The following is an 11,086-nucleotide window of genomic DNA, read 5'->3' on the forward strand; positions in this document are numbered from 1 at the left end:
TAAGAAGAAAACAGTCATTCTTTTAATAATAAAGAAAGTAGACAGAAGAAGAAAAAGATGGTATACATGTTTTCTTAAAGCTAAACCAAAATTTCATTAACCCAAAGAATCCTAAATAGTTTTGTTAATACAGAAAATACACAGGAATACCCAAATGAATATGTTTCGCATTATAAACAGTAAGTAGGGAATTTCAAACATACCAAACTGCACCACTGAATCAGAAGTCAAGTGATCCACATTGCTTGCTCTGCAAACTCTGTGTTCCATCAGTTTCTCTCGAATCCTTGTTCCGCTCGGCATCCAAGCCTCGGGCCCGACCAATACCTTGCTTAGGCAAACCTCGGTTAAGTCCATCGAGTAGAACGCAAGCTTTACACCATTTCTGCATTTATAAGACGTGTAAGAAACTTTGAACGCTCACAATCTTCTGTAGGGTGACATGTTACGGGTTGAAGATGATGAGCTTAACTGCAGTTATTAGCGCCTCAAGTAGAGACCATCGAAAAGCAAATGTAGAATATGCCAAAGAAAGGTAAGTGTTGAGGGTTATATACATCGTACTTTTTAATTAAAAGTATAGCATGCCTAGGATTAAAGTAAATTCAATGCAGAATAGTCGAGTAAAATGATCAAATACGACCACAACTAGATAAATAGGAGTAATATAATTCCTCTGTCTCGTTCAAAGCGACACACTTTCTTTTGTAGGATGTCTCACTCAAAACGACACTTTTCTAAAAATGAAATCATGACTCCCTACTTTAATCTCTATCCACTTAACATAGCAAACAAAATTGTAGGAGTACAAAATTTTGTGCAAAAATGGAAATGCTTCACGTTGAATGGGACGAAGGGAGTAGAATTTGTTTGAGATATGTGCTCTTCTAAAGATTAAACCGAAGGCAAAGCAAGTTACACTCTTACCTGGCTGGAGATGTAACCACACCTTTCACAGTTTCCCTGCTCTGGCATTTTTGTATGGGTTGCTATTCTAAAATCTTCACCAGATTTTATGATGTCGAGTATAGCTCTTGGCCTAAAATGACAACCATGGAAAGCAATGTTACACCAAAAAAAAATATTGTGCCAAAGACAACACCAATATCAGGACAGATTGTAGGACCTGATCCTCTCCAAATCTTTAATGAATTCTCGAGTAAAGCCACGATAAGCATTGGGAGAGTATATGCCTGCAATTCAAATTATAACGTAATGATGATCAAAGCACGTATAAGGGAAGACAAGTGGGCTTAAAGGAAAGTCACTAGGTACTAAGAGAGTATCAATGACCAAACAAGAAACCAGTAAATAAGCGAGGAAATGTGCAATGAATACGTACACTCAGTTGAGAAGTAATCCAACCGCTTGAAGTATGCATACGTAAAAAAGTATGTTAAGGGGACACGATTGCTAATAAAACGGCTGCTACAAGCATACAATCAACAATGAAAAGAAAGCATAAAACTTTCTAATTCAAAAAGGATATATCACAATTTGCTTCTCATAGGTGTACTTAAAAGGCTTGCATCTTGGAATAGGCCCATCTTCACCCGTAATAATAGAAGTACATCTACTCAGCCTGCCATTTTAACAAGGAGTTTCCAATGATCAAGCTGACAAAGAAAATGAAGGAGCACAAAAGTGCCAACTTTAGTCTTACTTTCAATCTCTTAGCATATATTACCTTGCAATGTCGCCTCTCAATATGTTTAGTAGAACTGTCTCAGCAATGTCATCTGCATTATGCCCTGTAACTATCTTGTCCACTTTTAAAAGAGAAGCACCCCGGTCGAGAGCCTTAAACAGAAGCAGGATCACCATTGTTAGATTTGGATAACTAAGTAACCTATGTGAGGATTTTAATCGTAGAAGTTGTTTAATCGAAACTAAAGTTATGTTCTTTTCAGTCTCCTAGTTTCATCATTCTTGTTACCTGGCGACGAAAAACACCACAAAAGGTGCAGTTGTTCTTGAGACCTATCAGCTTCACAATCTCATCCATCGTCCACCCATATAAGTCTTTATACGAGATAACTTTAAGAGGAATTCCATACTGAAAGCATATAAAACGCATCAATCAATTAGACATTACAGAATTATTGAAAATGTGAGAGGAAAACCAGTTCTCTAGCTGACTCTCCTTAACCTCATAAGCCTATAGCTTTAATTTCAAACAGACACATTGCAAAGCTAAACCCTAAATCCTTAAATCGGCATAGAAAACGAAAACAAAACTTCAACACCAGAAATGAAAGAGAATAAATCCTGCAAGCAAAGCAATTGGTGATACACCACACCTGAATTTCATTTCTTTTAACAGTTTCAAGTGAATCATCTCTGTATCCAGTAATGCCTTCATCAACCGAAAGCAAGAAAAGATCGAGCCCGTAATCGTGTCTGCGATTCAATTCGGACATCACATATGCAAGCACAGTTGAATCTGCCGAAACACAATCCAATTAGTACCAACCGAATGCAATCTAAATTAGGGCAAAAATAGAAGAGGAGAGCAAATTTTCTGCACCTTTTCCTCCAGAAGCTCCAATAGGACGCGCTCGCCGCGCTTGAAGAGGTGATTATCCACAATCACTCTGTGAATTTCGTCTTCTAGAACTGCGTAGAAACAGTCTTTGCATATCTATTGCAGAGAGGAAGAAGGGCATGTTAATTCAGTAATGGTTTGAGAATTAAATTGAGGATTATTGCAAGAGAGTTTACTTGTTCGAGGGTTTTAGGGCGCTTGAGGGCGGCTCGCTTGGCGTTGCAGATGGTACAAAGCTTACCGCCTCTAGGCTTCGCCGCCGTCTCGGCCGCTGCTTCCGACGCCATATCAGCACAAGTGATGCGGCGGCTTTTTAAGCCTTCAAAATTATTTATGCATTATTTTCTTCTTTAATTATTTTCACGGGAAAATACTAGAGCATCCAAGATAGGGAGGACTTCCTACGGAGTAGCATTAGGACTTCCCAAAAACACCTTCTATCATGTCACTAGGACATCCCACTGCACAATAGTGGACTAGCACTAGGACAGACACTAGCACTTCCCAACAAACAAATTCACATCTTATATATGGAATTTAAATACGGAATTAAAATTTTGGCACGTATACGGAGAAAATGCGAACATTTTATCTAAAAACAAGAAAGAAAAGGTTTCAGCAGTAATACCAGCAGGACCACCTCTAGGCCTTCCCCTCCCTCTACCACCTCTGCCTCTTCCACGGCCCATAGGTGACCCCTCTACATAGTAAGAATATTGCAAATATAAGCTTTGTCGTCAAACTAAAAGGTACCGGACAAGACTAAATGACAAAATGCCACACCTCCTCCTTCATATTCGAGCTCTGTTGACACCTTCACCTGGTCAGCTGGTATGGGGGGTTGATACCTGTTGCACATAACAGACAATTATCAAAAACAACTTCCATGAATTAAAACAGGATAAAATAATGGTTTAGAAATTATCTTTTAGATATCCATAATTTTGAAGCAAATCTATCAAGTTGCTAAAAATCAGATAGCACCTCAAAGTATAAAATAAAACAACATAAAGATCAAGTCAACATAAACATATAGTAGGTGCTACTCACCCAACATTATTCAGATCCAAGTCCTTTTTGGAGAGAGTAATAGTGACCATTGACACTTTCCTTGTTGTTTCCAGACTGTATGATCAGTAAACAGTGTCAATTAGTCCAGTAATATATGGATGCTTCACTGTGATGATCTAAGGATAGGAAATATTATTTTGAACTCCTAAATTGTAAAACATCTGAAGTAAACTTACATTTGGAGGCCTTCCTCCAGAGGTTCCCATGTGTCAGTGATATCAGTGGACTGAATTGATGTAATTTGGTGAAGACCAACAATTCTCCTCTGAATTAAGAAAGCTACCATAAATTCAGACCACCATCAGCAATAAAGAAAAAACAGTTAAGGAAAACCATGAAAAAACATCAGCTAAGGAGACCTTGATTAACTCCACAATTGTGACAGTTTTATTGATGGCTCTGCCCATTGCCTTGAATACTACTTCATCTGAGCCCTTTTCCTACAGTTACCACATAGTAAATGAAATATATCAGCCTCTGTATGAAACTATGGGCATAGATCCAAACATTGAGTGTTACGAGAAATGACAAAGTATGTGAATAATCATGTCAACAAGACAACAAAAGTGCAGGAGAGTATAAAATCCCACACAGAACAGCTTATAGTACTAAATATAACATCATTACTCCATGTAACAAGATAATTTGTCCCAGGAAATCCTTTCTATGTATCTTTCCTTCAAAGCGGTCTGTATAAAGGCATTCACACAATTGGCAAATACATGGATTTCACTACATAATAGAAAAAGCTATAGTAGAAAAGATCAAGATACTACAAAAATATATGTTCGAAATTTCATATATATACACCACAAGCTGAAGTATATTATTCATCACTGAATTTAAATCGTAACAAAATCTACTTAAGAATCATATAACCAGTTTTGAAGCATTTACTTAATAAGTACAAAAAAAACATACACTACTAGTCTAACAAAACTTACATAAACAAATGCATACCGCAATAGTTAAGACTGAAACTACACGCTAAATAACATCACTTCATTAACAATAAAAGCAGTGCGGATACATAAATTCACGAACCAATACACTACCACAAACAGTACAGCAAATTCATACCTGAAGCAGAGTCATGGCGTAAGTGATGTAGCTCCGCATCCTGCCCTGGCTTGTAATCCGAATTTCATTCTCGTCGATGGGCGTCTCCAACTTTGGCTTCTCCACCTTCTGGTACCGATCCATGCTCTACCAAATCCAGAAAACACAAATTACATCATCTCATTAAAATTACATAAACAAAAACGCGAAACTGACAAACTAAATTCAAGTAGCAAGTGAATCAAAAAACTGGAAATAACAGCGAGAATCAGCTAAGGTTTTGTTGGTGAAAACAGGAGGAACGGATCCGCAAAATACACATAATACACACATGTAATACCTTGACGAAGTGTACGTGTACGTATTTATGTACGGAAGGATGAGATGGTAAAGGGATAATCCTTCTTCTCCGGCTTCGTTTCTTCTTTGCTTAGCTCACGACGATTTTGCTGCGTGCTCCGTAGCCCAAAAGCTGTGCCCTAGCTCATTTTAATTGGTCAAACCGGTTTTTGGGAGCTGCTTTTTCTTTTTCTTGATCTTTTTATTTTTATTTACTCTTAATTAATTCAATGTGTCCTTTAATTTTAATATTCAGTTTAAAAAATTTATAAATTTTAATATTCAGTTTTAAAAATTTATAAATTTTAATATTTTATCAAATTTTTGAAATATTCTGATTTCTCACTCATAATACTGCATTTTTTTATTTGGTGACACGTGTTTCAAATTGATGACATGGTTGTGTTATTTGTTAAATATATTAAGAAAATTATTAAATTTACATGTGATATTTTTGTGAAATTTTTGGAATGCCACACAAGATAAATTCATATTTTACGGTGGATTTTTAAAACTGGATCACAAACACCAAAAATCATTATTTTCCTGATAATTTTCCATATTTTATTGTAAGTAGTATAATGTCATTGATATATAGTTCATATATTTTTTTTACTACCACAATAATTTGCGTTCATATTGATATTTAGATTTTTTTAAATTTCTTGTTGTAAAAGAAAAGAACAATTTTTTCTGACCAAAATCTGGCAAATATGAGAATTAATTGCAATTTAAGCTAGGGTAATTTATTAGACATGATTATGAATTGTAGTATAATTTTGTATGGTTCACATAATTTGCAATAATATTGAGTATGAAAGAAATAAAATAATACAAAATCTACATTTTACATTACAATCTGCGCTGGGCTCTTAATGGCTTATTGGCATGTAGAATCTGGGCTGGGCTCTTGAATCTACTTCATATTATAATGGTTTCTCTATATATCAATGATCAAAATACAAATGGTTTTGATTTTGAAAAATGAAGTTGCCCCATAAGACAATATAGATGTAGCCCAATAACACTCGGTCCCATGAACCTAGTTCATTAAGGGTGGGTTCGATTAGTAGTTATATTTTGTTGCGATAATACCCCTTCCATTTGGATTTGGTGTTACTTAGTTCGTTTTTCCATTTTGGCATGTCGGTCAATAGAGTTTCATTTGACTTTCCACTAACTCATCTCATTAACCTTTCATTACAAAATTAATATACTTATAAAAGTATGACTCTTTTACTATTTTATTCAATTCACATTCCTCAAAACATTTGTCATAAAGAAATGAGACTTTTCATTGTATAATTTATTCTGACGAAACTTATTTTTGATATGCAAGATAAATATCTAGCCTATCTATGTTAGTCTTTTAGCCCGCCCGTTTCCATATTTAGTTGGATTAAAATTAACCTACCAAATTGGTGAGCATCCTTAATTTTATACTCCCTTTGTCCCAATAAATAAACTAGTTTTTCAGCTTGGACCGTCCCCAAAAATTCGACAAAGTTTAAATTAAGAAAGTTTTGAACTAGTAATAACATGAACCTTTCAATCCACTAATCCTACTTCCACTATTTTCCCCCCTCTCTTTTACCTTTTTTTTTCCCATCTCTTTTATTTTTTCCTACGTCATTCTTATTTTACTAATTACATATTAAACACTGTGTCATATACAATTTTGTCAATTTTAGAGAGATGGAGGGAGTACTTTTATAGCCCTTGATCGTATTTATGGACAACATGAGTTTTAATAAGAAATTGGTAAAATAAAAAACATGGTGAAAAAATGGGTAAACTAAGAGAGATGAGTAGAGAAAAGTGGTTAAGTAAAAGAGATAGAGAGAAAAAGTGATTAAAGTATGAAAAATGATAGAATAAGTGGAAAAAATATGAGAGAGAATCTTTATATTTTAAGAAATGAGATTATTTTTTATGGACATCCAAAATGGCAAAATGAGATTATTTTTCGTGGACCATCGAGTACAAAATTAGTCAATTTTTTCCTAAAATCTTTCCCTTTTACGAAACGGGACTAATTTATCTATTAATCTTTGACAAATAAACATGTAATGAGACCTTTTTTATTTTAAATATAAATAAAATTTAAAAATAGATTCATGTCTACAAACTCATCTTAATCAACAATTTTTAAAATTATTTTATTAATAGTGTGAAATAAACAATTAAACAAACTCGCGATAAATATATGAAAAAAAATTAGATCACATAGGTTTAAAACTTCTCTGCGTAGTCAACTTCTCTACATTTTATTATTGGATAATGGCAATGTCCAACAATTTTTATCTTTGATTTTTTGACCAATAGCCATGTTTCCCTCCAAAATGACATTTTTGCAAATAGTCCAAAAACTCTCATTCTCTATTCAATCACCTATTCCGTAGGTCGGTAATTCCTTAATTTCTTTCCTTCTTTTATTATTCAGGTAGAGTCCATGATTTTCAAATTGTTTTATATCGTTATCATATATTATCGAGTTTTTATCGTTATTGTATAGTTATCATATCTTGTCAACATTAATAAGACTGATTCGTAATTGGTTTGAGCTTGACAAACTATAGCAGTAACAAGTCGACCCAATAGCAATCTAATTTATGGTACGATTTGTCAACCACGGTTTGTTAGTATTTATTACTCTATCCGTTTCATTCAAAAAACAAAATGGCCACTTATTATTATTGTTATTATTATTATTATTATTTGTCCCAATTAAAATGACCATTTTCTACTTTTGGAATAAATAATTTCTCTTCTCTTTCTTTATTAAAATAGTCGACTAACTTTTAACTTTTAAGAGTACTCTATTTTACTTTACTCAACAATTCCATCTAAAAGTGCCACTCAAAAATATGACCATTTTGATTTTTGAATGGGATATTTCATGCTTAACTGTTACCTCTTTATAATATTAATTAATTTAGGGTTTAGGGTGAAGCTATGGAGAGAGTACTATTCAGTTAGTAACATTTTGTACGTAAGTATCACCTCTTTATACTCATACTATCAATTAATTAGCCATAAAGCAGAGAAGAGCCTATATATATGGAAATTGAAAATAAAAGAAATCCAAGTGACATTTTTCTATGAGTTGGAGGGAGCTGAAGTGAAAAAAAAATAAAGTTAGGGAGAGATTAAAGTAGAAAAGTCTTCTTTCTTTGCTCTTTTCTCACTTTAACTATTTAGTTAAATACATTTCTAAAATATATGAAAAAAATAAGTGATTCAACTGCTTTAAAATGGAGGGAGGAGTAAATAGTACTAATGGTTAGTTAGGCAATGATAGTGAAAGATATTATAATGCATTTATGAAAAGAGGTGATTGATTGGTTTGGTGCATAGACTTATGCAGAAAATTGTTTCGATAAAAGCTACTACTACCTTTGTTCCATTCCATGCTACATAAACTTTTTTTCGGCCCGTCAGAAACTATTTACACGATTCTTAATTTTAATTAATAATTTAAATTGTTTAATAAGATATTAGAGTTAGTTAAACATGCTTTTATTAAATATTCTTTTATTACACTTAAAATTCTAATTACTCAATTCTTTATTTCAAATTTTATATTTAAAATTTTGAGATACTAGTATTTTTTTTATCTGTTTTAATGTTATGATAAGAGCTCTTACAGTACAATTCACGTAAATAACTGAAAATTGGGCTAACATTATATAAATAAAAAATAAAATTTTCAACTTGAAGTGCTTAGAGCATTCACAACAGGGAGCCATCCCGCAAATCATTTTTTTAACTTAAAGAGCTTAGAACACCCACAATAGGGAGCCGTCCCGTCCCACCGTCGTGTGGGACGGCAGTTGGTGGGCGCCAACGGGAAGGGCGGGCGGTAATGATTAAAATTTTCCTTAAACTTTGTAGTTGAAACCCAAATTTTGATTATAATGCATATAACTATAAGATTTAATCCTGTTAACCCAGTTTAATAGTAGTGCTCCATTAGATTAGTGATTTGCGGAGTATGTTAATTGGGCCCAGTCCTTGAAATTTAAAAACGCGATCCAACACAACAAATGGGCCAAAATGTTTTTTATTTGACAAACTATGAAATTAATATTGTATGGGAAAACTGAAATACACTGTATGCGTATGTTATTAAATCGTTAGTTTTGTATCTAGATTTATTAGTATGTGCAATAATATGTGATAGTCCTTAGATTTTTTAAGTTCAATACACAGTTTGTTTTTCTTAATTTCTAAAAAAAGATTAATAATGGTCTTATTTTTATATGTGGTAATTCAAACTTCAACCTATAAAATAGTATAAAAAAATATCATATCAATTGAATTGCACTTAACCTCAATATTTGATTTGTTTATTGAATGATGTTCTTAGGCTAGGATTATCGGTGACCATGGTCTGTACTCTGTACCATATCATATTTTTAAATTTTTAAAAAATAGAGAAATGACCATTCTCTCACTTCAACCAATTAGGTCAGTAGGAAAGCAACCACATATCATGTTGTCTCATTCTCCATTTCTTCTATCAACCGATGAATTATTGTATAAATCACATAAATTTATTAGTTGACAAATATTTTATTCAAAACATTAATTGCAGATAAATATAGTCTTAGATTAAATGAAATAACTCCCAAATAATGAAAAGAAACCACTTGTATTGGTTGAAACATTAGAAAAATAGATATGGCACTTGAATCATTAATTAATTATGGAGTATATAATTTTGATAGAATATGGAGTAGTGCTATTTTCCATAACATACTTGACACCATTAACAAACCAAACAATACCAGTTTTCATAATATACCTGACACCATTAACAAACCAAACAACATCACAAAATAATAATCACAATCGCAAATTAAACATGAACAACATATACAAAACACTATTAATATTTATTATTTTAATTATTTAGTTGCAAACAGCTTCCTTTTCCTTCTCCTTCTCCTTCTCCTTTTCATCATCAGTCTTGGAGTAGCCTGGGATTTTGTCCTTGATCTTATCCAAGAACCCTTTATTCTCCTTTTCCTCCGCCGCTGGAGTGGTGGCACACTCGGCCGTGGCCGCCGGAGTCGGCGGTGGTGTAGCCACCTCCTCCACTTTCTTCCCGCCGGGAAGCTTCTCCTTGAGCTTATCTAGCAACCCTTTCTTCTCTTCACCCTCTTGAGCTGCTTTGTTGTCATCACACTTATTTTTATCCTTCTTTTTCTTCTTCTTTTCTCCATCTTCCCCTATTTCTTCCTCACCCGACTGCAATCATCAATCAAATAACACATAATTATATTAATTTTTCATTTTCCATATTCGGAATATATTGTCTATCTCTGAGAAAGATGAACTTTAAATAAAAAAAAATCAAACTAATAGTATAATGATAAAAAAAAAATAAAAAAAGTGATACTTAGTCTGTTCATAACTTCGAGAGTTAGATAAATATTAATTTAATTGACTTCATGTACAGTACTACTACTATATTTTATTATACATATATTCACACTTAACTAAATACTTATATATTTTATCACTCCTAAAATTAGTTTAAATAAAATAAGACTATTTTTTTCATATAAAAATAGAAAAATCTTCGTTAGTAATTAAAACGCTTAGTGATTTTGTTTTTCAAATAAAAGAGGGGATTAATCGCAGTATAAAAAGAGAGAGTAATTAAGAAAGAAATTAGGAAATGGAGGGAAACTGACAGAGCTACTGGAGGAGCTGTTTGATCGCTGAAGCTTCTCTCCAAGGGTTTGATGCTTCTTCGAATCTTCCTCCGAAACCTTAACTTTCTGATCAAATTCTCCGGCGACCGCCTCGCCCTCCTCTTTCTTCCCCACGAAATCGAACAACCCGCGATCGCCAGCCTTAGGGGCGGACGGCTCATCGTGCTTGTACTGATCCGCCATTAATATTTTCTACCAAATTAAAGGATCGAGCTTATACAGAGTCGAATTTAGTTGAGAAACTAAACGTGGAAATCTGCTGGATTGAAATTTTGGAAGTTGGGAATGTTTGATTTTAAAGTGGGGAAAGGATGGCGGTTATTTATAGGTTGAAATCGGCGGTGATTTA

General features: G+C 33.5%; 1 protein-coding gene and 1 pseudogene across 1 annotated transcript; both read right to left on the reverse strand.

The window, feature by feature from the left end:
* LOC121806849 lies at positions 1 to 5,168 on the reverse strand (annotated as a pseudogene).
* A 4,617-nt stretch (positions 5,169 to 9,785) lies between these two features.
* Positions 9,786 to 11,086, reverse strand: LOC121807004 (dehydrin ERD14-like). Its single transcript, XM_042207190.1, has 2 exons — positions 10,717 to 11,086; positions 9,786 to 10,267 (listed from the first exon to the last, which is right to left on the reverse strand). The coding sequence occupies exons 1-2, from the start codon at positions 10,918 to 10,920 to the stop codon at positions 9,929 to 9,931; spliced, it is 543 nt and encodes a 180-aa protein (XP_042063124.1). The 5' UTR covers positions 10,921 to 11,086; the 3' UTR covers positions 9,786 to 9,928.

Source organism: Salvia splendens, chromosome 6 (genome assembly GCF_004379255.2).
Source record: "Salvia splendens isolate huo1 chromosome 6, SspV2, whole genome shotgun sequence".
Taxonomy (NCBI): Eukaryota; Viridiplantae; Streptophyta; class Magnoliopsida; order Lamiales; family Lamiaceae; genus Salvia; species Salvia splendens.

Excerpts from the sequence above, each read along its gene's own strand:
- LOC121807004 (XM_042207190.1), bottom strand. The coding sequence starts at position 10,920 with ATGGCGGATCAGTACAAGCACGATGAGCCGTCCGCCCCTAAGGCTGGC. Across the intron at positions 10,268-10,716 it reads ACAGCTCCTCCAGTAGCTCT|TCGGGTGAGGAAGAAATAGG; the intron begins GTCAGTTTCCCT and ends TGATGATTGCAG.